Genomic DNA, 27378 nt, shown 5'->3' with positions numbered 1-27378 from the left:
TCTGTCTCACTAGGTTGCCCAGCTCCTCAGCAACACTGATCCAGATAACAAGGCTGCCCTCACCGTGTCCTGTCTGGCAGAGGGAGACTGGAGCAACCTGGGACATCCCCAGTTCCAGCACCTTATTAATCTGAAACTGAACCCTGACCCTGTCCTGCCGGAGATGGATGGAGTCTCTGAGTTTGCAGAATATGTCTCTGAGACTGTGGATGTGCCCACTCCATTTGATCTTCTGGAACCTCCCACTTCTGGGGGCTTTCTGAAACTGTCTAAGCCCTGCTGCTACATATTCCCCGGTGGGAGAGGGGACTCCGCTCTCTTTGCTGTCAATGGGTTTAACATCCTGGTGGATGGCGGCTCCGAGAGGAGATCCTGCTTTTGGAAGCTGGTCAGGCACCTGGACAGGATTGACTCCATTCTCCTGACCCACATTGGGGCCGACAACCTGCCTGGCATTAATGGGCTTCTGCAGAGGAAGATTGCTGAGCAGGATGAGGAGCAATCTCAGGGGTCCACCAACTACAGTGACTGGATGAAGAACCTCATCTCTCCAGAGCTGGGGGTGGTTTTCTTTAATGTTCCGGAAAAGCTGAAAATGCCCGAATCATCCATGAAAGCCAAGAGAAGCATCGAGGAGGCTTGCCTGACACTTCAGTATCTGAATAAACTGGGCATTAAGTCAGAGCCCCTCTACCGGGTGCTGAGTAGCAGCCTGGAGCCCATTACGCTGTTCCACAAGATGGGGGTTGGCAAGCTGGACATGTACGTCCTGAATCCCGTCAAGGACAGTAAGGAGATGCAGTTTCTAATGCAGAAATGGGCTGGGAATAGCAAAGCAAAGACTGGCATCGTTCTAGCAAATGGGAAAGAGGGTGAGATCTCTGTCCCCTATCTGACGTCCATCACAGCCCTGGTAGTTTGGCTGCCAGCAAACCCAACAGAAAAAATTGTAAGAGTTTTGTTTCCTGGAAATGCTCCACAAAATAAAATACTGGAAGGCCTTGAGAAGCTCAAGCATCTGGATTTTCTGAGGTACCCAGTAGCTACTCAGAAGGACATGTCCTCTGGCCTGCCTCCACCTTCTCTGAAGCAGACCAAGATTAAACAGAGAACTGACAGCAAGGAGAGTCTGAAATCTTCCCCCAAGCCAGCTGCAACAAAGCAGGCTAGAAAAGAAGAGGCAGCCTCTGAGGATGGGGTGAAGGAGATAAAGCCAGAGGTAGTAAAGGAGGCCAGAACTGAGAAAAAAGTGAAAGAACATACTGAGAAAATTCCTGAGAAACCTGCTAAACCTGAAAAGATAAAGACAGAATCCAGTGATATCCTCAAAGCTGAGAAAAGGAAACTAACCAAAGACAAGGTTGGCAAGAAACACCTCAAAGAGAAAGTGTCTAAAATGGATGAGAAGAAGGACAAAGAAAAGAAAGAGATTAAAAAAGAGAGAAAGGACTTTAAAAAAGATGATGGAAAGAAAGAAGAAAGAAAAGATTCAAAGAAAGAAGCCAAACCAGAGCTGAAAAAAATTTCTAAACCAGACTTAAAACCATTTACACCAGAAGTGAGGAAAACATTATACAAGGCAAAAGTTCCAGGTAGAATTAAACCTGAGAAAATGCGAGTCAAAGCTGAAAAGGAAGCCCCTTTGGAACAGAAGACTTTACCAGTGCAGAAGACACGTGTACAACAAGAGCTAGGAATGGCTGACATGGCTGAGCAGAGGCTAGTGCTGTCTTCACCAGAAGACCTAACCAAGGACTTTGAGGAGCTGAAGCGTGAAGAGAAGGTGGAGCTGCAGGTGGCTCAGGAAATGACTGATAATGAAGTGAGTGATGCAGTCATGCGAGGACCTGGTACTGAAGGAAAGATGGTCCCTGATATAACTGCGCAGGGTCACCTCCATGAAGCTCTAATTTTGGAAGAGAACATCTTGATGAAAGCAACTCCTCTAGATTCCCCATATGAGGGAATCATCACTATTGACAAGGAGGTAGAATTGCCATGTGAGGAAAAGCCAGCCCATCACCTGGAGGTGAGAGCAGGACAGACTGAACCATCTGAGGATGATGGAGCAGCCCTGGAGGAACCTCTTGAGATGGGAGAGCTTTCAGAAAAAGTTAAAAGGAAGGAGGAAGCCACGTTACCACAGGAGGGTCTCAAAGATGAGAGAGGGCAGGTACCATCACACTCAAAAGCAGCAGCAAGAGAGGCTCAGACCCCAGCACTCAAAGAAGAGAAGGAAGAAGAGCAGAAAATAACTTTGGACAGAAAGGAGAGGGAAAGAGAAATGAAGACGTGTGAAAAATACATTGGGGGCATGGATACAGGTGAGGAAAGCGAGAAGGAAAAGAGAGAGGATGTGATAGAAAAGGCAGATCTGGAGGAAACAGAAGAACAATACACAGAGGAAAAGGGCCTGAAGACCAAGGATTTCTATCAGCTACACCAGGATGAGGAGAAGGACACAAAATTCACTTCCAAAGAAAAGGAAAGAGAGTTCAGTGACAACATGGGCGAGAAAAGCAAATTACCCGAAAAGGAGAGAACTAAGGAAGAGTCCTACCTGAGCAATGTGCCTGTCCCGCCAGGAACCGTAGCGGAACACATTTCATACATCCAAGATGAAACCATCCCTGGCTACTCAGAGACTGAACAGACTATTTCTGATGAGGAAATACATGATGAACAGGAAGAGAGGATCCCACACTTGAAGTATGATGTGGGTGCATATGACATTTCTGTGCCTGATCACCCAGGCTCTTTTGAAGCAGTACATGGTATCCAAGCCACCTCCACTACCGACATTGCTGCCAAGGGGTACATCAGCCAAGAATCCGAAATACTTGTGTATCCTACGAGCATCGTGGCAGCCCCACTGGCCGAAGAGGAGCACGTGTCCTCTGCCACGTCTGTTACAGAATGCGACAAGCTTTCCTCCTTTGCTACTTCTGTAGCAGAAGATCAGTCTGTTGCATCCATAACAGCTCCACAAACAGAAGAGACGGGGAAAAGCTCGTTACTTCTGGATACAGTAAACAGCATACCCTCCTCTCGGACTGAAGCCACCCAAGGCCTAGACTATGTGCCCTCAGCTGGCACAATCTCACCAACATCCTCCTTAGAGGAGGACAAATGCTTTAAATCTCCACCTCCTGAAGACTTCCAGGCATTAGCAGAAGGAGAGAGAAAATTTGAAGCTCATAAGAAGGGCCTGCAAGAAGAGACGGAAGAGGAGGAAGAAGAAGAAGAAGATGAGACTCCAAATATTGAGGTGCCTGAGAAACTCCCAGGGCATTATGGTGCCCAGCTATTTCCTCAGCAAGCACCCCAAGCTGATATTTTAAGCGAATCCCGCACAGAAACATCCATGTTGCTATTATCCACAGAGGAAACCCAGCTTTCCCAAGTAGACTCCAGCTCTGGAGAAGCTGAGGAACGATGCATCAGCCCTGATGACAGCACAATCAAGATGGCATCTCCAACACAATCTGGCCCCACTAGTGCTGGTCACACACCTTTCCATCAGTCCCCTGTGGAGGAGAAATTGGAAACCGTGGAAGCGGAGTTATTTGAAAAAGCCAGAGACATTTCTGTAAAGAAAGGTGAAGGACAAACTCCTAGTGTAGGAAAAGGTGCTGAGTGTGAATTTGAACTACTTCAAAAAGCTGAGGCATCTCCCGCTAAAGTTATCCCAGAAGAAGAATTGCCTTTTGTTATGCAGGAGGAGCATGGCTTAGCTAGCGAAGTGCCGCTGCCTGTTGAGTCCACGTCTCCCAGAAATGAATGGCAGGAGCTACCCGTTGGAGAGGAACAGCTGTCACACATTTCTTATCACAAACAGGAAACTATTGACATTAGTGAAAAGGATGATTCCAAACTGTATATTCCCAGCACAGACATTACTTCAAAGCTAGAAAAGGAAGCGGGTTTCAGAGAAACTGAAATGACTCAAAACATTTCACTAGAATTTGCAAAATATACAGATAAAGAGCCAGTTTCTACCAAAGAAATCTCTCCCCAAAATTCTGACGTTGTACAGGTCCCACAACAAAGCCAACTTGAAACTGATCAATCTTCACAAATTTCCATTAAAGAAATGTCTCCAGATGATTCCAAATCACTTTCTTTTGGAGAGGAAAGTCTTTGTAAAGAAAAATCTTCAGATATTTCCATTAGCGAAACTTCTCCAGAAGAAGGGAAACCACTGTATTTCACAGGATATAGTTTAGAAAAAGAAAAATCTACACACATTTCCATTAAAGACATTTCTCCAGAAGAGAACAAATCAGTTTCTCTCACTGAAGAGAGTTCTGATAAGGAAATATCTCCAGACATTTCCATTAAAGAAATGTCTCTAGAAGACATTCAACCTCTTGCTTTTACAGAAAGGAGCCCTGCTACAGAAACATTTCTAGCCACATCTGCTACTGAATTCTGTCCAGAAGCTGTCACACCCCTGAATTTCATGCAGCACAGCCCAGCTACAAGTGAAAAATCACTGGGAACTTCTGCCAAAGATACCATTCAAGAAAAAACAAAACCCCCTCTTTTCCCAGAACATAGCCCAATTAAAGATATGGTACCCACGGAAATTGCTTCTGCAGAGATCTCTCAAGAAAATGATACAAGATTGTCGTTTTTAACAGAAATGAGCCAGGTTAGAGAAAAAGCTTTTGAAATGTGCTCTCAAGAAACTTTTCCAGATGTAAAGTTCTTACACTTCACAGAATCCAGACGAATTGAGGATAAAGAATCCACAGACATTTGCTCTGAGTTCATGGAAGAGAGACAAACTAAAGAAGAAAAATCTCCAGAAATGGAAGATTTTTATATGAAAAATGGAGATTATGAAAAGAAAGTGTGGTTTCCAGAGGCAGCAGAGGAGAGGACAGGTAAGGAAATCCAACAGAAGTATGAGAAGGAAAGAGAGAACACTTTCTTAGATGAAGTTCAAGAATATGAAAAAAAATCTTCTCTTACCGTAACAGAAGAGGAAACAATTAAATATTCTATGGTATATCAAGGCTATGCCTTGGAAACAGTAGAGAAGAAAACTTCAGATGCTGCCTATGGATATGTCCAGGAAGAAGACACCACTGGGCAGACAGACCATCTTCCTAAGAAGGAAGATTTTCTCTGGCATGGTGAAGATAAGCCCATGTCTCAAGAAAAAGAAGCCGCACATTTCAAAATGGATTCAGCAGAAGCACAAGAGTTTACACTGCAGGAGGACAAAGGACTTTCACTGGAAGGAAAGAAAATGGAAATAGATCCTTCTGATATCGGCTCTTCTGAAAAACCGGAAGTATTTAGAGCATCCCCATCTTCTCAGTGTGTCTGTGTAGAGGAAAAACATGTCAAACCATCGCATGAAGCAACAGAGAGGGAAGAATCATTGTTCACAACTAAACAAGATTACTCCTACTTGGATCACAAGGGGAAAGCAGCCCTGGATCTACGCACCAAAGCTTTAGACCAAGTACTGGTAGCATCTCCACTGCCTGCATCATCTGCTGCTCTAGAAAAGGGGGTAGACACAAGAGCACAAGAACTAGAAAAACCTTGCATGACAAAGCAAAGCAAACCAGCTTTGCAAGCTGAAGTTCCGCTGGAGGCCACAGTGGAGATATCAGATGCTGATGCTTTGACCCAGGAGACATCAGACTCTAAGTACATGCTAGACACAAAGCAGAATGCTGACAGCAAATCCACTGTGGTTCAGGGTGGCTCTAGCAGAAGCAAAGAGCCGAGTGTGGCAGCATTTACTCTTTTGTACTCCACAAGCCCAGCAGAACATGGGTATGTAGCGGCTTCCCCACAAGACAGAGATGCAGCAGCAGAGGACGGCACGCACTTTCTGCCAGAGCCAGGTCATCCCAAAGGAAGCAGCAACCTCACAGGCCATTCTGAGGACATGGCTTCTATCAGCCCAGTGGAGTATCATTCCGAGTCTCACACTCAGAGCTCTTCCAGTCCTTCTGAGAAGGAGGCCTATGAATCCAGAGGTGATAGCCAGGCAGAACAGCCAGAGCAGGAACAAAGGGAACCAACGCCCTATCCTGATGAGAGGTCTTTCCAGTATGCTGACATCTATGAGCAGGTAGTTGTGTCTGGAATTGGGCTTCCAAGCCTTATCCTGAGGGAGGTAGACAACCAAGGTCACTCTGATAAGGAAAAGTTGGAGTCTGTGTTTGTGGCCTCAAGGACAGAGACCGTATCTCTGACTCAGAAAGAGCTACTTCACATCTCTGCAAAAGAAGAAGAGTCCTGCCTGTACACCTCTGCTGAGAAGGAGCTGTCATCTCCGACTTCCCCCAGAGATAAAGTGTATTCTTCCTTTGAGTACACAGATGTCCATGAGAGATGTGCACGCCCGTCAGAGCCAGAGAAACAGGGAGTGCCCAGTGACTGGAGGTTCAAGGAGATGCAGGAAGGACTGAATGGTTTGAGCTCCTCAGCTGCCACACCAAAGGCGCCACCCTGCACCCTGTCTGCGCCCTGGCCTGGAAGCAGCGACTGTGCACTGCCAACCCACACCACAGAGGCACTCTGTCAGGAAGAGAAAGCTCCCTGCACTGAGGCCGCTCATCCAGACGAAAACATCATTTCAGCCAGCCAAGAGCAGAGAGCTCAGTCCACAAAGGGGCCTCAGCTCAAAGACTTGTATTACGAGAAAGCAGGACCGGGAGAGGAGAGCACCAGTGACTCAGAGGTAGAAAAAGGTGCCAAGGAGGAATCTGAAAAGGAGACCAAATCGCCCAGCCCTCCCCAGGCACCAGTCCAAGCCCGCGAGGAGGACGCGTACGCCGACATTTCAGCAATGGAGGTGGCCCAGGCATCAGAGCTGCTGCACCAGGTCAAAACCCAAGTGTCTCATTTGTCAGCATCCACTGCCTCCTGCCCTTGGGATCCAAGGCAGCAAGAGGGACTTGGAGCTGAGAAAGATGCAGCAGCAAGTATTGTAGAGGCAGGTGCTGCTGGCTCCAGAGCCCTGACAGATCCACACAGAGATGTCTGGGCTTCAGAAATATCCTGTTCTAGCCAGACTTCTTTGCAGCAGGGAAAAGATGCTGAAAAATCCCCAAAGGAAGCACACTGTCTAGTGATGGGCTATCACCGGGCAGAAGTTGCATCGGAGGGCTACGACAAAGGCATTTGCTTAAAGTCTGCTTCCATATCTGTGAAAGAGGACCATCAAAAGGGTCTGGCACTGCAAAGTGACGTCATGGATTCCTCTTCATCTGGATCTGAATTTTCCTCTCTAGAAAAGCATGAGTCATCCGTTGTGTTTAGACATGAGACATCCCCATCATGCCACTTAGGAGACACTTCTTTTATTTTAAAGTTACCTGATGCTTTGCCCTCAGCCCAGGAGAAGAAAGATGAATACCTGGAGGTTTCTAAAAAAGATGCCAGAATAGATTCATCTTACCCTGGCTTTTCACTCCTGAGTCCCTATAAAGAAGACAAGTTTTTCCCTGGGGCTGTGGAAAGAGAAGTTACATCCCAGAAGTGGGCAGAAGATGCCTCTCTCAGGCTCTCAGAGGATTCCTCATCTGAAGCCACCACCCCTGTGATACACACGACAGCAGAAAGCTTCTATTCCCACATGCTTTCTACATACGCAGGAGCAGAAGCAGAGCCAGATACCAGGAGCCTGTGGGATGTGTCTCCATTGATTCCAGCTGATTCTGTCAAAACATATCCAGCTGAAACTGAAGGATTTGTGTCTGCCGAGGTCCCTGGTTCTGCATTCACAGGTGATGTGGATGAGAACACACTGCCATGCAGAATTGAATGCCAAAGTGCTCTGACCTCGCAACTGTCCTCAGAAAACCAAAAGCAAAGCTGTGCTGCCAGCCCAGAACACCACTCACCTGTCACTGAACCGCGTAGGGTAGTGACATCACTTCCTGATGTACTCACATCATTTCCTCCTCATCGGCAAGAGGCAGCAGCCACAGCCAATGGCCCAACAGAAGTGAGCTCAAGTCTACAAGCTTGCCGAAGCCTGCCGAGTGCAGCAGAGGTGAAAGGTGAGACAGCGTTTCCTGATTCTGACCAGATGGGATCACCACCCTGGGGGGCAGAGGACACAACTAGGCAGAGCCGGCCTTCTTCACTGATGTCCCCTGAGCTTAGCTTCCAGCCCTTTTTCCCAGAGGCACGCAGAGGAGGAAGGACTGAAGACCATGGAGATGCTTCCCATGAGGCAGAGCCATATTTAGGAGCCAGCGCTGACAACAGGCAGAAGTTCTCCTCGTGTGAATATAAGCAGAGGAAGGGGGAGCTGTCGCCATCATTCATCAACCCGAGTCCTCATGAGCTCTCTGAAGACAGTGACCTCTCGCAGGATGATGGTCGCCCTTCAGTGAAGGGGAGGCCGCACCACGCTACTGGCAGCCATGTACAAACCACAGCAGTAGAGGAAACCCCTCCCACATCAGTGAGTGACTCCGGAACCTCCCAGTCTGACTCGGACGTCCCTCCAGAGACAGAGGAGTGTCCATCCATCACAGCTGATGCCGCCATGGATTCAGATGAAGATGCAGATTTCCTCCCAGTGGACAAAGCTGTGGGCACATCACATCATGGCAGCACGAGGTCCAGCCATGATCCACAGCCTGTTCCAATGATAGATCCCCACCCTCATTCCCCTCATCCAGATGTCTGCATGGTAGACCCTGAAATGCTGCTAAACGAGCACAATGGGAGCAGAACTGATAAAATATCCAAAAGGGATCTGAAAGAGAAGAGCAAAGGAGTGAGGAAGCCTTTGAGTAAACCCAAATCATCATCACCTGCCCGGAAACTAGATGGCAAAGGGAAGCGATCTCCCACACCTGGGAAACAGCCGTTGGACAGGTCTCCAAAATCTACCACTGCCAAAAAAGAGCGAGAGGGAGGAGAGAAGCCGTCAAAACCACGCACCCCATCAGTGCAGCCCTCTCACCTGGAAGAGAAGGACGAGTTACCCCGGAGCAGTCACAGCAACCCTGGCAAGGGCCTTGTTAATGGCATCAGAACGAACCCTGGTAAGAAATCTCTCCCCGGGGCACTTGGCAGTGAGTCAGCCTGCGTTTGCAAGTGCGGAGGGATTGTGCTAGGCATGGATTTTACAAAGTGTAGGGAAGTCAGTAGCAGGGAAGCTAAACTTGTGGTAATGTAAACCTTCATGTTTAGACTCTGCTCTGCATGCCCGGAGCTTGGCCCCACCGGGTGGGCAATGGATGGAATGTCCTGGTCTCGGAGGGACTGGCAGAACCCACCGTACTAAGATATTCACGGGGCATCAGACGCCTGCCCGGGATGGCTTTTACCACATTCTCCAGGGCTGAATTTATCAGGACACTAGTCGTACATTTGTGTGCAGAGATGCTGCCTTTCCTCTCTACATTGAAGAGAGACTAAACAGGCGCATCCCTCACCATTAATTCCTGTGATTGCAGAGGGGGCTGAATTGCATAAGACCTTGGTTATCCTGGCGTCTCCTCCCACAGAGGAAGATGCTGGACTGACTGTCTTCTCTTGCCCCAGAAGAAGTACAGTGTTGGGGCAAACTTCCCCAGCCCCTCCTCCCCCAATGCTCCCAGTTTAAGAAGTTGAATGGGAAAGTCAGCCTTCCTAGTCCATGCAGCTCAGAGGCAACCTGTTGTGGTTAGTAGTTGAATTAGGGCAACACCCAAGAGGTCCGTCATGGGCCAGGATCCCAATGCACTAGATGCTGTACAAAGCCAGAACACATTGGTCACCCTGACGTGCAGCAGTCTCAGTACATCAGTGGCACAAGCACTGGGCATGGTGTTGTAGCAATACTGGCCCAGCAGGGTTTTGAGGGGCGCTTGGAGGTAGCTAATGGGGCGGTTTTGTGGATGTTCATGGCTAGTGCCTCCCAAGCATAAGGGCAGCAAGGGAGGAAAATGGCACCGGTGGGTGATGGCAGGGGGCCCCTTTGACCCATTAGAGGCGGGAGTCAGCGTCTTGCTAGCGAATACGTGGTGTTAGGTTGGGGGAGCTAGGGCCTAAAGAGCATGGAAAGGGAAGCTAAGTCGCTTATGTGTGGATCAGTAGGGGGGGCCAGTGAAGGGAATCCAAAGGGGGTGACATGGACAAAGCCACCAGACTAGGGAGAGATCTCTGCAATGGCCAGCAGACTGGCTGATCTAATCCTAGCCAGCCAGGGCAGGGCCCAGTCATCCCGAGAGAAGAGACCAGCCGGAAGAGCAGGTGCAGGCGGTCTGGGCAGATAAGCAAGGCTGAGTGGGAGATCTGAGAGTCAGGCTAGCTGCCACTGCGAATACCCAGCACTAGGGCAGAGGGGGAAGGGAAGGGCACCAGGCACAGAGCCCTGTGGGGCGCCAAGGTTAAAGCAGGGAGGGGGCCAACACGAGATTGGTGCTCATAATAAAGTTCATGTGGCAGGAGTGGGGTTCTGAGTGTGAGGCTCAGGGGGGCTGGGTGTAGACTCTGAGGTGGGGATTGGTGTGCAAGAAGGGGCACAGGCTCTGGGCTGGAGGGTGGGGCTGGGGGCTTTGGGGTGCAGGTGGAACCTTAAGGCTCAAGGTGGGCCAGGGGGCTGGGGCTCAGGTTGACCTGCACAGCTCCGTGCTGGGGACAGCAAGGAGGGGCCCTTTCCCCAGCGGTGGCAGCTCTGTGCTGGGGCCGGTGGAAGGGAAACCCCCTGTTGTCTCCAGCAGCTTCAGGGCTTGGGGAGAGGCCTCTCTGCCATGGCAGCCCTGAGCCCTGTGTGGCAGGGGAACTCGGCCCCTTTGATCTCTGCAGTGAGCAGCAGGATTTAGCGAGTGCCCAGTCCGGCTGCTGGCAGCCAGAGCTGCAAGGGGAGCAGGGCCAGGGGCTGGGAGCTGGAGAGGCCGGCTGGGGCTGGTTTTCAAGGCGGCAGAGATGGGAAGGAGCCAGGGGATCATGCGCGGCTTAAGGAGATGCTGGGGGGGAGGGGAGGACGGCCTTGGGGGAAGGGAGGGGGACTGGCACACGAAGGGGGTGGGGAAGGGGTTGCCCTTAGGTGGCGTTGGAGACGTGGACAGATGCCTACTAGAAAGTGCAACAAGCCACCAGGTGCTGGAGGGGCCCATCCTGCAGTGCCTGAACACTGGCGCCTGCTGCTGCCATGCAAAGAAACTGCCGCCTCCGGGAGGGGGTGGGGGGCAAATGGGGCCACGGATCGAGCCGCTTCGCTTCTTTCTTCCCAGTCAGACTTTGGGTTTAACCCACAAAACCGTCCGTGGTGAGAGCATTAGCGTGACTGGCCTAAGAGACTTAGGGGCACCGATGCGCTCACTTCCTCGTGTCCGTGGCATGGTGCTGCTGTGCACACGGCTGTGGTTGTGTGCACGTGGCTGGCGGTGAGTCTGCACCAGCATGCAGGCAGTCTCAGAGCTCCATGCTCAGTCCTCGCCTGCCTGTGTGGGCACTATGCATCTGCTCGTGGGGCCACCGCTGATGCCCTGACTGGAGGATGCAGACATGGGGAAGCAGAGCTACTGACGAGGCATGTGAACCAGTCATCAGAAAGAACAGCCAGGAATCGCTAAGAGCCAGGCAGGGCTGTAGATGCCTGAGGACTGTCAGCTGAAGGACGTCAGGAGATGTTGCTAGAACCAGGCGAGGTTAAGAAGCGAAGCTGAGGCTATTTCACCAGGTAGCACCTGGGGGAAATGACTCGCAAAACTAAACAAGGGGAATTTGTTTCCTTCTGCAGCAAAGGCCATTCCGGGCCTGATCCAGTGTGGCTCAGTCAGGCACCAAAGACCTGCAGACCTTTCCCTTTGCCCTGGTTTCTGGGCACCTGCTGGGGCAGACAATTCACCTGGGTTTGCTCTCAGTAGTGGAGCGAAGGAACCAGCCTAGGCCCTTTAACTTAGTCTTCCTGCGTCCCAGATACTTCAGGATTTTGTTTGCCTCTGATTTCTCTTTTCCAAAGTTTCCAGTAGCCCCAAAAGCAGCCTGTCTGTGCCCCCTGGGCCTCCTGTCTATGTGGACCTGGCCTACGTCCCCAATCACTGCAGTGGAAAGAACACAGACTTGGAGTTCTTCAAGAGGGTGCGAGCCTCATACTACGTCGTGAGTGGCAATGATCCGGCCAGCGGGGAGCCCAGCCGGGCTGTGCTCGATGCACTTCTGGAAGGAAAGTCCCAGTGGGGTGAGAACCTGCAGGTAGGTGACCGTGCGATGGGCGCTGTGTTGTGGAATTCTAGGGAGAATGCACCTGTTACAACACTGGCCCACCGTGGAAAAACCCGCCTGGTGGTGCATGAGAGGGAGGTAGGTGGGCCTGGGATTTTTTCACTGTACGGGCTTGGGCGCCAATCACCTGCCACTGTGCTCCTGTTCCTCAGTCGCCTGCAGGCAGGAAGTCAGCGCAGCCTGAGGGCTGGGCAGGAAAGGTGGCGGGCAGAGTCTTTGCCCTAGGATGAGATTCATGCTCTTACAGCTCACTCACCCCCCTGTCCCCGCAGCAGAAAACAAACTGTCCTCAGGCAGAAACCAGCTGGAAAGTAACCAGCAGAGCAGCCCCTCGTGGTATCAGCGACGGGCTCCCCTGGCAGCCGGACCAATCTGACAGTAACTTCCTGTTAACTCCTTTCCACTATCAGCAGCTGCTGCTTTGAGCACCCTCCCTGCCAGGCTCAGCGAGGGCTGGGTGGTGCCTGTCCCTGCAGGTCAGACTAGGCTGCCAGGGCCCGAGTTTCATGTTCTGCCCTGGGGAGGGAGAGGCTTTCCAGTCTCCACAGCCACTGCGGGAGCCCCTGTAAACTCCGATTTGCTGTGACTTTCGGTTCTACTGCCCAGCTCAGTTCTCCAGCACAGCCACTCGCCTCCCACACGGGCCTTTTGTCCTTCATCCTCGTAGCACCCCATGCCCGCAGAGTTACAAGTTTCAAGCCTCTGCAGAGCAGGTGTCTGGGAAAGGAGCAACCCAGGCCTCTGGGGCTGAGTGGCAGCTACAGAGGTGTGGGGCGCTAACGCAGGAGAGCAGCAGGCCTGCCCGTTCTCTTCTGTCCGTTCCAGGTAACGCTCATTCCGACACACGACACCGAGGTGACGCGAGAGTGGTACCAGCAAACCCACGAGAAGCAGCAGGAGCTGAACATCATGGTGCTGGCCAGCAGCAGCACCGTAGTCATGCAGGACGAATCCTTCCCAGCCTGCAAGATTGAGTTCTGAGCCTCCCCTCCGGCTGCTGCCCCCCGTGCAGCACCAGACAGATCCCATCTTCTCACCGTCCAGTTCTTCGCTTCTGGTTTAGTCTCTAGGTGGTGCCCGTTGGCGAGAGCCAGGCCCATCCCGCTCAGCGCTGGATGCTTTGAGAGGAGCCGGGAGGGCTTTGAGATTCTGTGCTGAACCGAGAGCTTGGCAAGCAGCAGTGGCAGCCCAGGGCCAGCTTCTCTTCCCCTGGTTTATTTTGCTGTAGCATTATTTGGCTGCCTTAATGCTGCGAGCACTTGCTCTCCTCCCTGCGCCCTGGCTGCACGGCCATGGAACGGTTCCTTTGGCCAGTGCTGCTTCTGCATGATGCTAGTGCCGATGGCCACGGTGTGGGAGACTGTGCCAGGGAGGGGAGGGGAGCAGGCGAGGAGCCAAGGGATTCTGGTGTCAATACGCTGGCTCAGAGGCCATTCCTCCAGGCATGCTGGGAAGAGAGAACTGGACTCCAACCACGCTTGGCTGCATTTGTCCCATCACAGAGGCCTCTGCTGAGTCGCTGGGCTCCCACCCTAGATTACACATTCATCTTTTTTCTCCGTGGCAAAGGGCAGGCGGAGCATTGACTTGTCATTCTTAGCTACAAAGAGCACATGCCTAGTCTGCTACCCTCAGCTTTGCACGTGGCCAGTGATTCGCATTGAGCAGCCAGGCCGGTTACGTCCCAGGCAGAAGGGTATCCAAACGCACAACCCCCGACTCACCCCAACAGAAGGGCTCAAGACAATTCTGGCTGCTGCTGCTCCAGGGCTTTCCTGGGATGGTCGTGTCCTTTGAACCAAAGGCTTTCTTGGGGGGGAGGTTCTGGACGGAACACCAGGGGCGCGGGGACGCGCATTGTAGACAGCTCTGCTGGTGGTGCCATCGGTCTGATCACTGTGACTGGGTGGTGATCTCCCTGCCTGCATGGCTTCAGTGGTGCAGGCAGCTCAGAAATGAGGGTGTCAGGAAGCTGGGGAATGGACAGGCTGCTTTGAGCCTCTGGAAGCCTGTGGGGAATGCTACCTTAATGGTCTCTCCATATCACTGCCCCGCTGCTGTGCCAGGGACACGTGCACTACCGTGGGAGCACTGACCAGCACTCTGCCTCCATGGCCTGGCCTGCCACTGCTGCTGAAGCAATCAGAGCCCTGGGGCAGCTAGCGATGGAAAAGACCCTCCAGGCGCCAGCCTGCCCAAGGGCCGTGAGTATGAGGGCTCAGCTGCTCCGCCAAGGCATGTAACACGGAGCGGCCTTTGCAGAGCCGGCAGCTGCATGGTACATGCAGAGCGACACAAGGTGGGGGATGGGGGGGGGCTACACACTCAAAAGACCCTGTGGGTGAAAATCTTGGCCCACAGCCCAAAACACACGTCAGTGCTGGTACTTGGCGTTGAGCCCAGGTCCTTGTGCCCTGCATGGCTGGGACACGCTCATCCGCACCACTAGCTAACTAGCATTTCCAGGGCAGCTGGGGTAGAGCCCTGCAGCTAGAGGGGAAAAGGGAGCTTCTAAGGAAATGGTTTATTTTGGCATCTAATTTATATATTTATTTTTGTTGTTAAGCTGCATTTTGTGCGGAGTTAATCTTTTAATTTATACAGTTAACCAGGCACCGTGTGCTGGGGGGGGGGGCTCATTGTAAAGCCACAGATGCTACAATTTAAAAACAACAGACAGACCATAGAGAAATGGCCCCGTATCACTGGCAGCCGAAGGGTCGACATCCCCCCCCTTTCTTCCCCAGGCCACAAAGCAGGCTTGATGGCTCTGAAGCCCAGCACCTGCAGGGGAAAGAGGCTGAGGCTGCCGGGGCAAGGCTGTGAATGGCACAGCTGGCCCTCTAGCTACAGCCCTTGTTTGGAGGCTGAGACTCTGGCTTGGGGCTTTATTAAATTCCTGCTTTGTATTTCCTAAACCAGTTGGTCCAAAGGGTGTCTGCCAGGAGAATAAATGTTATGCTCTGTAAACTGATTGGTTCAGTGTGTCTGAATAGCGGCTCTGACAGCCAGTCACAGGCAGGCAGTGATACCGGTCCCCCAGTTTCCCTGTGCATAGCTGTCGGCCAGCTCCTGGTGCCAGGAAGCAACACACTGAACTCTGGGCTCCGAGGGAGCAAATCGTGCATGCTCAGCTATGGAGTCCATTTCCTTGGCCGAAACAGCCACTGCACTCCCCTTAGGCAGCCCTGGATGGCTACGCTCTGGCCCTGGAAGCCATCCTGAGAGCAGCAGTGGAGCTTCTCAGGCACCTGCCTGGGTGAGGCAGGAAGAGCAGCTGCGCCAGTCTGTGGCAGCCGAACATACCTGCCCACCGTAGGACAGGGCGCTGGGCTGTGCCCCGGCAGCGGCTTTCGCCCTGGGCCCACGCTCTGTCCTGCCTCGGCAGTTGGTGCTGTCTTCAGCATCTTGCGCCTCTGGCCTCAAAAATGTAGAGGCAAATACATTTTAAACCCCCCCACCCCCCGACACGCACATCACACCCCTTGGAAGAGGCTCGAGCCTTACCACCCCAGTGCGTGGCTGGAGGCCAGAGGCGGCGTGTGCCCATGGGCCACTGGCCAGCCTAGAGGTGCCATGACACTACAGCAGAGAGAAACATTTAAACTCCGCTTTTGCTTGTTTCTGCATGTGAACAACGTGTAATATTCCCGTCCGTAATAGGTACAAACTGTTATTTCAAAGCTATAATAAAAAGGTGAATGTCTTAACTGTACTGAACTGGCAGTTTGTGCTCCTAGCTTCTTTCTATGCTGAATGTTGTAAAAACAGAGCCCAGGGTCTTTTCTTCTGCATCATGTTACTATTCGACCTTCGTTCTTTGATTTTAGTTCCGTTTCTTCATGTCCATGTGCGACACTCTGTAACTAACTGCTGTAAAGGGAGGAGCTTGACAATAATAAAGCCACATTAGTTGCGAACAATAACGTCTTGGACTTTTGTAAACTGTACCATCTGAGGAAGTGGGGCTTTGCCCACGAAAGCTCATGCTCCAATAAATCTGTTAGTCTATAGGGTGCCACAGGACTCCGCGTTGGTTGTACCAGCTGAGTTTGTCCAGCTGTTTCTGCCAACTGGGCAACTCACAGCTTAAGAACATGGTGTCACGAATTCCCCTCGCCCCCCCCCCCCAAGTTCGTGTGGGATGGGGGTCCTCGCGTTAACTGCACGGAGGCTCCTATCCCTAGCTTTATTCTGGGCTTGTACCATAAAGGGGGCTAGGTATCGGTCTACACCCAGGTAGTTGGGAAAGACCAACCTACTGCCCAGCAAGCCCTCTAGGTCCCTGTGGTTGGTGCAGGATCACCTGTTGTCTGGGGTGGGGAGAGCTCGGCGCCCGCCGGGGGGTTACTCACGGCCTCCCCAGTCTGTCAGAGTGCTGTCGGTGTAGGGATCCCCGGACGTCGCGGCCACGGGCCTCGTGAGGGCCCCGGGGTCTCCGGTCTTCCTCGAGCTCCCAGCAGCCTCTGCCGAGTCGTCCCCTCAGGCTGCCCGGGCGCAGTGCTTCTCGCCTGCCTCTGCCGGCTTCGGCGCCTTCCTCCGCTGCCCCGTACCTCCGGCTGCCTGCTCCGCCTTCTCGGGCGCCTCCGTCGCCGCCCTGTAGCTCCCGCCGCACGGCTCTGCCCGTTTGCTGGGACTCTTGCGCTGGTCCGCCGTTTCCGGCCGCTTTCTCCCCCCCCCAGCTGGTCTGGACGCTTTTTAAATGCGGCGCGCAAACCTGTGCGCATGCGCCACACCGCCGGGGGAGCGAGTCGGTCTCTCCTTCCTGCCCCTGGATTGCGGGGCTGTCCGCGGGAGTGCACGGGGACAAGGGTGCCCCGTCACACATGGGCACGCGAGGGAAGAGCCCATCACTTCTGTGACGTTCTGTCCCCTCCCCCCGTTAGACTCTCATTAAATGGATTCAATGCTGGGTCTCCCGGTAGCTGTAAATGGGAAATTGTCAGGGCCCAGTGTGTTTCTTGTGGTGTCCTACTGCATGCACTGTGTCCCTTGTGAGCTGGGCGTACCCACACACACAGCCAGCATTCCTGCATGTTCAGGCGCGGTGGTACTTAGCGCAGGAGCCTGAGTCAAGGCGTAGAAATGGCCCTCTGGTGCCAGACTCAGTCTAGTCAGCGAGGGAACGCTGATGACGGGCTGCACGTACCAGCTGGGGCCCGAATTTGGCTGTGGGCTCTTCCGGCTAGCAGAGAAAGATTCAAGAACCAGTGGCTGGAAATCGACACTCGACACATTTGGACTGACGGTAAATCATTGTTTACCAGCCGGGTTAGTGCTCAAAGAGCTGTGGGGTAAGTGAGAGCAGCTTGTTGGGGGGCCAAGGTGCCTGACAGTGACCACATGGCAGGCCAGAGGGAAGCCCCAATATATAAATTAACTGCATGAGACCCCTTGGCTGAGTCGGGTCAGGACACTGGAGCAAGTGCACAGAGGGTTAATAAAGACATTAACGTAACCAGTCCGCATGCACAGGTGCTAGCTACCCTGCTCCTAATTTCATGCCACTTCTAATTTCAAACCTTAATGGAGCAGAGAACTGAAGCCTGAAATATTGTCGGGTCCCATCTGGCCACGAAGGTGACTGGCACCAGGCCAGATATGTTGTGCCTCAACCAGGCACGACATGGGGGGCCAGATCTTCCAAAGGGCTAACATTGATATCACTGCAGGGTACGGTGCACCAGCAGTGTTACTCCAAAATTACATTGTGCATGTCTACACAGCAAGTCGTCAGGTCGCAACACAGGCAAGCTGGGGGACCTTTTACTCTGATTCCTGTAGGCCTCCTTGCACGAGGAGCTAGGGAAGGCGTGTGTGTGTGTGTGTGTGTGTGCTCCCTTTGACTAGGGAAGGCGGTGTGTGTGTGTGTGTGTGCGTGCGTGCGTGCGTGCGTGCGTGCGCGCGCTCCCTTTGACTTTCTGCTGTGCAGGCAGTGCCAAAAGCTGAATTAAGCTATTTCGACTTCAGCTATGTACTTGACAGAGCTCAAGTTGTGCATCGTAACTCATCTTTAGCCCTGCTGAGGACCCTGGAAGACAGATGCCAAAATGAGCTGTAAGGCTCTTGGCTTTGGTGCCCTTTGGCATGCTGGTGCCTGTGTGAACCTGCTGGCTCTTCCCTGGCCCCTCTCTTCCTGGAACGACATTTTTCACCTCGCCTGTGGCCTCTTAGTTCAAAACAGGATTCTAGCTTTGGTGGGGGAGAGCAAGGCCTATGAGTGGGGGAGGGAAACGGGGGGGGGGCAAGTGAGCCTCAGAAAAATCAGTTGGGGGAGGCTGCATGCAAGTAAGCAAAAAAAAAAACCCAACCCCCCCAAACAGCCCCCACCAGTATGCCGAGGCCGTAAGTGCCCCAGCCCTGGCCTAATGGCGCATACGTCATTGCAGCTAGTCCCAGCCTTGTCCCTAAGGACTGCTTGTCTTTGTTGGGGTGAGCACTGGTCCTGCACGGCTGGACTCCTGACAAAGGACTTGCTGTCTTAGCAGGTGCCTGGGCCTCCATCTTTGGGCACTGGGGCTAGATGAATGCTCTGCTCTTCCACCAACCTAAAGTCCCAGCAATAAACGCCTCAACCCAACTGCCCATCAGTTTCCCCTTCCTCCCAAACTCATGCCGCCCCTCTGCTGGGTTCAGAGGTGAAACGTTGGTACGCAGGCATTTTGAAAGCAGTTCTCCAGCGCCTCTGCAATAGCAAAACACCAACAGCCGTATGTCCTACCCGGACAGCTGTATGACCAAAAATCTGGTGCCTGACGGTGGTCAAGTAACAGCCCCCCCACCTCCTAGCCAGCCCATCCGGACCCATGATACCGAGCTGCACGTTGGGGTCTGACCCAGCTTTCAGAAGTTCATCTGCCGCGGACGTGGCTCATTGTGTAGGAGGCAAGCGCACAGGGTCTCCGGCACGCCTTGGAGCCACTTGCTTTTCTAGCCAGGAGGAACAAGCGGCCTGGGCAGAGACATCAGCCCCCTGCATCAGGGTGCCTGGCATAGAGTCTGGGGCTAAGGCTGCCTCAGCGCAGCCAACCCCAGTGCCTCCCATGAGTCCAAAAGCCGAGTGACAGGAAGTGGCCCTGAGAACCCGTATCAGCCAGCCCCCGCAACTGGATAGTGTGTGTGTGGGGCAGCAGTGTCTGAAGAGCCACACTGAGACAGGCCGGGGGGGGGGGAGCTCCCACCAGCCCCAGAGCCCAGCCAGGCAGATGTTGGGTCTCCTGCACAGCAGGCTTCCACGGCAGGCCCTGGTTGCTCAGCTGAGCCCTGTCCCAGGCTGGCCTGGCTCTGGCTGGGGCCCAGCCCCTGCTCTGTGCAGCCTGCCAGCCATTCCTACTGAATCCGCCAGCACCTGCCCGGCTCTCCGGGCCCAAGCAGGGCGCGCTGGGAGGTTGTTTTCCCTTTGGCCTGACACAAAGGCTCTGCTGGAGGCTGGCACTGGGCCGTCTCCCTGGCGCGTGCTCCGTCACGGAGCAGCCGGCAGCCGCTGGGGAACAATGGCTGCTCTTAGCGCAGTGGCTGTGCCCTGCCTCCCCAGCACGGCCATGCTGACCAGGCAGCCCATAGCGGCCCACGGCTGGCTCAGCAGGGCTGTATTTCCAGTCTGGCACCATGGGGCCACCTCACAGCTCAGAGGCTTAAAAGGGCCTTTACCGCCCTGGCAGAACACAAGAGATGGGGAGGGGCACGGGGACTGGCTCGGCGCTCAGCCGTCTGCAGACAGGGCTTGGCTGCCTAGGGCTTGATGTTGCTTTCTCAGTGCGAGATGCAGCCTTAGACCCCCCCTTGACATGGGGGTACCAGCCTGCCACGGAGCTGCACACGTGTCAGAGTGGGTGGGGCTAGGCCCCTCTGAACAGGGCTGGCAGCCCCGTGGGCTCCCCTCGCCAGAGCTTCTTTAAAGGGCTATTCACCATCCCCTGCCCCGTTCCCCTGAGTAAGAGACGGGACTGGGCCAGCCCCCTGCCCGCTGCCCCTGCAAGGCCACAGAGCCCAGGGTCCCCAGCTAACACTGCAATGGGGAGACGTGCTGGGCACAGGAACAAGCCAGGACGCTTGCAGCACGTGCACTGTCCTACTCCAGCCCTGGCCTTTGCGGGCCCTGAGCGCTGCCCTTTCGTGGCACAGGTGGCAGTGGGAAGGAAAAGAAATACACTTGGTCCTTGAACGGGGGCGCAACCATGTTCCTGGTGCCGTTCGCCATCAGAAAGCAACCAAGAGGGCCCAAGCCGGCTGCCTTCCTACTGCGGCACCATGTCCTGCTTGTTCTCCAAGCGGCAGCGCACGTGGCCTCACCGCAGCCTCTGGGAGTCGCACCCTGGCCCCACCGACGACCCAGCTCATCTGCGGCGCAAAGGCCCAATGGAGCCACTGGCTGGCGGCTGAACCGTCAGCACATTTGTTACACTGGGCCCACTTTCCTGCCAGACGGATTTCAGGCCTTTGTGCCCTCCCCAGCTGCTGCACCCTTGTCTGTGCCAGGAGGCCAGGCTGGCGCGGGGCTGCCACACCTCAGTACTTCCTGGGGGAGGCCAGTTACTGGGAGAACAGCCACGGCTACGCTGGGCAATGCACCTCATGCCAGTCACAGCTGCTGTGCCAGGCTGCCTGCTTCGCCCAGGCCAGCACCTGCTTTGTGGGCAGCCCTGCCTGGAGACAGTGCCCCCAGCCTGCAGGCGCGTGATGATGCAGGGACGCAGCCCCCGCCTGGGATGTTCAGGACACGCTGAGCACTTTCCCTGGAGAGCAGCCTGCCTGGGCGGAGCTGGGCCATGGGGCTGCAGGGGGGGCAGGCCCGCTCTGCCATGCCGACCCAGGCACCTTTGGGCTGCTGCCCCTGTGCAGCTCCAGGGCAAGAGCCTGACCAGCAGTGCCTGGGGATTGGCCCTTTACTGCCCTGGCCAGGCTGAGCCAGCCCCCTCCTGTGGGGGGGGCGGCTCCTGGTGCAGCTTGGCCAGGTAGCGCTGCAGTGCCCAGGCCCCGCAGGCCCAGCTGCTCTGGCCGTGAGCTGCAGGGCGCCCCGCTTGCCCGGCCAGCAACAGGCAGCAGGAAAGCCACAAGGAACAGCTGCTGCCAGGACAGGCTGGTTGCTGCAGTAACAGTGGCAGGCTGGGCGCTGGCTGAGGCATCTGTCCCAAAGCATCTTAGACTGGGCCCTGGGCTGCAGCACATCCCCGCCAGCTCGCTGGGTCAGGCTCAGCGCTGGCCTGGCCACGGCCCCAAGGGCTGGCACCTCTCCCTCGGCGCAGCCCCCCAGCAAGCCCTGTGCCACCCCAGGGGCAGGGTACTTGAGCCTGCCCAGCTCCCCCGTGGCTGCCCTGTGTGGGTGGGGGCAGCGTAAGCCCGCCGGCAGCTCTACAGGCGCCACGGGCCGGCGGTCCCCAGCCCCATGGCAGGGCCCGAGGGCCGCTGCGAGCCCAGATTTCCCTGCAGCAGGGCGAGAGATGGAGGCCAGCCAGAGCAGAGTGTAGCACGTTTACTGACAGCACACAGACCTCGAGGTACAGCCGGCCCAAAGAACACAGCCCCCGCACGCCGCAGGCAGGGCCAGGGCACAGGAGCCTGCTGCTTGCTCCGGCAGACTTGCTTTGTGGACGTGACCTCACAGCCCGCCAGGCGCCGCAGGCAGGAGCCCTGTAGTGTCCATGGCGCTGGGCCCGTGCTGGACCCGCGGTTACAGAAATATATGAACTAGCTGGGCTCTTACACTCTCGCCTTCTCACTGGCGCACACGCAGCCCCTGAGCAGCTCCAAAAGCAGGTGCACGTTGTGTGCCCGCGGGGCTCAAGTCCAAACCTCAGTCACCCCTTGGGGACTAGGAAGACCCGTCTGTGTTCTCCCTGCCCCTCCCCGCAGGGACCCAGCCCAAAGGGACCACACACGAGGCAGCTGCTGAAAGCAGCCCCCAACATGACCCTGCAGTGTCCCAGTAAAGCCCCCCGGGCCTGCCTGTCCTCCCTGAATCGGACGAGCCTCTGGAGGGGACCCTGACCATCCCCACAGGCAGTCCCAAGACGCAGCACATGGCGCAGGCCGGCTGGGCCGGGCAGCAGGGCCCTGAAAGGGAGGGGGCTGGGGGCTGGGGGGCCCAGCATCACTCAGGCACAGAAAAGCCATTTCGGAACCAGCTTGCGCTGCGCCTGAGGCTGGATGTCTTGGCTCCTAGCGCCCTCAGCGCCCTGCACGTGCACCCCAGGGCCTCTGGCCGTCTCCTGCGTCCAGGGGTGCTGCAGCCGAACCCTGAGCCTCGGTGCCCAGCTGGCGCCCGCGGGCCGAGCTCGGCTTTTGTGGTCTCTCAGGGCCCTGCCTGCCAGGCCCTGGGCCCCTCGGCATGGTGCCAGCGGCCTGACAGCAGCAGCAGCAGCAGCAGCAGCAGGCGTCTCCTTTGGCCTCAGTCCACCGACAGCATGGACCCAGCTCCCACACCGTGGAGAGGGGCAGCCCCAGCTCACCCAGGGCCATGTCCCCTTTAGGGAAGGCAGCAGCATGTCCCCCTTGCTGGGTGGCCACAGACCTTGCCCTGGCCCCGGCGTGATCCATGGGCCAGCCGGGGGCTGGGCCAGGACGTGCCACGGCGCTCTGAGCACCAGGGCTGCCCCGCGGGCTGAGCGGGTGGCTAGAAACATTGTGCAAGACACAGGCCCGGCTTGGAGCCAACCTGCAGCCAGAGACGGACTCTCCCGGCCGGCTGGCCACCGAGAGGCTAGTTCTGTAGCTCCTGCTGCTCGGCCTCAGCCCTCTGCTGACTGGCTGGCTGCTGGGCCCGGGAGGGGAGAGGGGACGGGTGCTGATCTGAGATAGCTTCCTCCAGGGCCGGCTCCTTGCCCTCCGTCGCCAGCAACTCCTCCGGCTGCGCCGCCTCAGTCCGCTCCCCTGGCCCTGGGGGCCTGATCCCATCTGGCGCTAACATCCCTCCCCTTGGCCCCTCGGCCCCTGGCTGCGACCACTTCCGCCCCAGCTCCTGTGTCCCCCCACCCGCCTCGTTCTCAGGTGTCCTGGCCTTGCCTCGTGCCTCCTCAGCGGGTGCCTCATTGCTCGGCTCTGGCACCGCCCCTGGGGGGCTTTCAAGCAGGGGCCTGGCCTCCCCCAAGGGCTCCAGCTCGCTCTGTCCAGGGGCCCGCACGGGCTGTTGCGCCTCACTGATCTGGGGACTCATGGAGGGTCTGTCCGGGAAGCCGAAACGAGCAGAGTTCTCCGTCGAGGTCGGGGAGGACGGGCCAGCACTGGAGACGGTACTGGACGGGCCACTGCTGTCTGCAAAGCAAGGCCAGAGCGTCAGACTGAGTCAGGGCCCGGCTGGACCCCTCAGCCGGCCGGTGTGCTGGCCAGCCCGGTGCTGACCGCTCCTGGGAGACCTGGCTAGCAGCAGTCAGGCACAGCGGTGTCAGCATGAGAAGCGCCCAGCCCCTCGCACGCTGAACAAGCCTGGGGCACAAGGGGGGTCTGAGACACCAAGCGCCCGGTCACTGCAGAGCGCTGGAATTTCTGTGGCTCGGCCCTGAGCCCGCCAAGCGGGAGGATTTTTACCTGGCTGCGAGCCACTTGCCAGGTCTGTACACGCTCACGCTGGCAAAGCGCGTGGGGCTCGCCCTGGGCACCATGCGGGGGACGCGCTGCCCGGAGCGGGGCTGGCGGGTCATGCGGTCTGCGGGCGGCCGCGTTCCCAGGCACGGGGCCGTGCGGTCTGCGGGCGGCCGCGTTCCCAGGCACGGGGCCGTGCGGTCTGCGGGCGGCCGCGTTCCCAGGCACGGGGCCGTGCGGTCTGCGGGCGGCCGCGTTCCCAGGCACGGGGCCGTGCGGTCTGCGGGCGGCCGCGTTCCCAGGCACGGGGCCGTGCGGTCTGCGGGCGGCCGCGTTCCCAGGCACGGGGCCGTGCGGTCTGCGGGCGGCCGCGTTCCCAGGCACGGGGCCGTGCGGTCTGCGGGCGGCCGCGTTCCCAGGCACGGGGCCGTGCGGTCTGCGGGCGGCCGCGTTCCCAGGCACGGGGCCGTGCGGTCTGCGGGCGGCCGCGTTCCCAGGCACGGGGCTAGTGGGGGGGCTGTGCGGTCTGCGGGTGGCCGCGTTCCCAGGCACGGGGCTAGTGGGGGGGCTGTGCGGTCTGCGGGCGGACGCTTTCCCGGGCGCGGGGCTGGCGGGCCATGCAGTCCGTGGGCAGACACACTGTCAGGTATGCGGCTGGTGGTGCCATGCGGGCCGCGGGGGAACACGTTCCCGGGTGCAGGGCCGGTGGTGCCGTGCGGTCCGCGGGGGGACGCGCTGGCGGGCGCGGGGCCGGTGGTGCCGTGCGGGCCGCGGGGGGACGCGCTGGCGGGCGCGGGGCCGGTGGTGCCGTGCGGGCCGCGGGGGGACGTGCTGCCCTACGCCGGGAGGCTCTGACAAGGCCTTACTGATAAGCACCGGGGGCACAGCATGACGCGCCACCACAGCACCGCTGGGAGGAACCTTCCCACCCTGCCTCCCTGGGCCAGCCCCACCCATCGGGCGGCTCTGGGGACTAGGGCTACAGCAGTAGGCAGTGCCTCTGCCTCCTGGGCTGGCTGGGAGGCCGGGGGGCGCAGCACGTCGCCCTGGAGCTCTTGGGGACACTGCAGCGGGAGAGGCACCAGGCATGAGGTGGCTGGGCAGAGGCCAGGGAAACTGCTCCCAGTGCCTGTCCCAGACGACCTGCCTTGTGCCCAGTGTGTGGGATCTGGCGTGTCGCGGGCAGGGGCTGCTCTGGCTGGGTGGGAGTGGGACCCCCAGTGGGTCCCCAGTTACACAGCCCCACTCCAGGGCATGAGACACCGCCTGGGGCTGGAATCCATCTTGAATGTGGTATTTTTCCCTGGGAAGGATTCGCCCCTGGGGGAGCGAGCGGGGGCCGCCCCACGGCCACGTCTGCACTAGGAGAGGATTTGGAAATGACTAAATTCGATGTAAGACTTGGCGATCTAACACGTCCCACTGGCCTGTCCTCGGCGCGGGGAAGCCCCAGGCTCCGTTCCTGTGGCCGTGCGCCGCGCACTCACCCCCAGGAAGTGCTCCGGAGAGCCGAGGAGGCCCCAGGGCGCCAGTTAGTTCGAATTAGTGGCCCCAGGGCGTCTCCACTAACGTTACTCAGAAGTGACAAGTTCAGGAAGAGTATTAGTCATAAGAACATCAGAGCAGCCAGACCAACGGCCCCTCCAGCCCGGGGTCCTGTCAGCCCACAGTGGCCAGCGCCAGGTGCCCCAGAGGGAGGGAACAGAACAGGGAATCAGCACATGATCCCTCCCGTCACCCATTCCCAGCCTCGGACAGAGGCCAGGGCCACCATGCCTCCCCTTCCTGGCTAATAGCCATTGATGGACCTAACCTCCATGAATTGATCTAGCTCTTTTTTCAACCCTGTTAAATTCCTGGTCTTCGCAGCATTCTCTGGCGAGGAGTTCCACAGGTTGATTATACACTGCACGAAGAAAAACTTTGGTTTGTTTAAACCTGCTACCTATTCATTTCATTGAGTGACCCCTAGTTCCTATGTTATGGGAACAGGTAACTAACCCTCTCATTTTCTTCACCCCAGTCATGAGTCTATAGACCTGTCATATCCCCCCTCAGTCTCCTCTTTTCTAAGATGAAAAGTCCAAGTCTTTTTAATCTCTCTTCATATGAGACCCGATCCAAACCCTCATCATTTTTGTTGCCCTTTTTTTAACTTTTCCCATGCCAATCTATCGTTTTTGGGAGGAAGCTACCACGCCGCGACGGAGTATTCAAGATGGAGGTGTACGGTGGCTTTTTAGAGACAATAAGATATTCTCCATCTTAGTCTCTATCCTGAGTCCCGTGTTCAATTCAGCTGCCTGGGCGTGGTAGTGTGGATGCACTGTTTACTCATTTGAACTTGGGGGGTTATTTCAGACTAAGGTCCTAGTGTAGACCAGGACTAACAGGCTACACAAGAAACTGTTCGATCCAGGCCAGAGAAAAGATCTGCTCTGACTTGAAGGGTTTTACCTGGACTAAGGACTTGGGAGAGAAATAGGGTCTCAGTGTACTCAGCTTAGCTGGCCTGCTTGTTTGAGAGGAGTGCTGTGCTTTGATCTGTCTGCTTTCGCTCACACTCACTCACCCCCTGCGCCGCACACTCAGTGCAAACACTGGTGCTGAAGACCAGAGCCATGCAAACAGCTGGGCGTCCCTCCCGTTCATCGCCAGTGCCCACGGGAGCGTTCTCTGGGTAAAGCTTCATGCAGAGGGAGACGCTGGCGGGGGCTTGGACCCTTTGGAGGTCTGTGCTCCTGGCTGTTGAGGCCCTGTAGCTGCACCTCTCAGAGCGGAGCTGCTATTGGCGCTGCTGGGGGCTGGGACCCCAGGAGAGCAGGACGGGGGGAGGCGGCTCAGTGATATGATGAGTCCAGCAGGAACAGCCCCATCGCTGCCAGGCAGCAGCCAAGCGCTCGGGCAGGGCTGAGACAGGCTTGTTCAAGTGCGTGCTCTTGTGCGGCCCGTCTCAGCGGCTGGGGGCCCAGGAGCCACCGGGGGGATGCTGCGGGAAGCAACTGGCTTGCCACCCACAGAGGCTGGATGGACGAGCCTGGCGGGGAGCAGGGAGCCAGGGGCCTCTCGATGGGGAGGGGGCCAGGACTCTCCTGTGGGGCTTTGGCCCATCTCTTTCCTTTGGCACCGTTTCTGATGGGTTGGCCGCTGTAGCACCTGAGGGCACAGATGTTCTGCAGGGCCCTCGGGGAGGCCTGGGCCCGCTGCCGAGCCTGGCTCCGAAGCCACCAAGTGCGTCCGAGCCCTGCTTGGCTTGGGAGGAGACTGACGGCCCCTCTGTGCGGCCCGCGGCCCTGTGGACTTACCCTCCGCGGCCATGGGCAGGGTCCCACCTGCCCTGCTCTGGGCTGTCGGGTCCAGAGCCCCCAACGCCCACGGCTGCTTTGGTGGACAATGGCTCCCGTGGGCTGTCCGATGCCTGGCCCGGGGCCCAAGGGAGTCGGGCTGGAAAGCTGAGCACTAGCCCCCAGCCACGGAGCTGCCTCCCAGTGAGCACGGCTGGGACTTCGCCTTCGGCTGGCTGGGCTGCTGTGCCATAGAAAAGCCTGCAGGGAGATGCTGCAGGAGAGACTCGGAGCGGTTTGCTGAGCCACGGGGGTGAGGGAACAGGCAGCCTGCTCTTCGCTGCTCACATCACAGGGGCAGTGCAGGGCCAACCAA

General features: G+C 56.6%; 3 protein-coding genes across 16 annotated transcripts in view; 1 reads left to right on the top strand and 2 right to left on the bottom strand.

Annotated features, from left to right (window-relative positions):
* Positions 1-16127, top strand: part of MAP1A (microtubule associated protein 1A) — a 117367-nt gene extending 101240 nt beyond the window's left edge. For all 4 annotated transcript variants that reach the window (XM_075916980.1, XM_075916979.1, XM_075916982.1 and 1 more), the window contains 3 exons: positions 14-9032; positions 11939-12171; positions 13027-16127. In XM_075916980.1, coding sequence (XP_075773095.1) covers positions 14-9032; positions 11939-12171; positions 13027-13182 — 9408 coding nt within the window. In that variant the 3' untranslated portion in view covers positions 13183-16127. The remainder of the gene's footprint in view (positions 1-13; positions 9033-11938; positions 12172-13026) is intronic.
* The window catches only part of LOC102458593 (ras GTPase-activating-like protein IQGAP1), a 564033-nt gene that overhangs the window by 522443 nt on the left and 14212 nt on the right, over positions 1-27378 (bottom strand). The gene's annotated exons all lie outside the window — the stretch shown is intronic.
* PPIP5K1 (diphosphoinositol pentakisphosphate kinase 1) overlaps positions 21659-27378 on the bottom strand; it is a 131219-nt gene continuing 125499 nt past the window's right edge. For all 11 annotated transcript variants that reach the window (XM_075916965.1, XM_075916967.1, XM_075916964.1 and 8 more), the window contains one exon: positions 21659-23451. In XM_075916965.1, coding sequence (XP_075773080.1) covers positions 22901-23451 — 551 coding nt within the window. In that variant the 3' untranslated portion in view covers positions 21659-22900. The remainder of the gene's footprint in view (positions 23452-27378) is intronic.

The sequence above is a fragment of the Pelodiscus sinensis genome, unplaced genomic scaffold (assembly GCF_049634645.1).
Source record: "Pelodiscus sinensis isolate JC-2024 unplaced genomic scaffold, ASM4963464v1 ctg56, whole genome shotgun sequence".
Classification (NCBI taxonomy): domain Eukaryota; kingdom Metazoa; phylum Chordata; order Testudines; family Trionychidae; genus Pelodiscus; species Pelodiscus sinensis.
The sequence above is the reverse complement of the archived record's forward strand: the minus strand, read 5'-3'. Positions and strand labels throughout refer to the sequence as shown.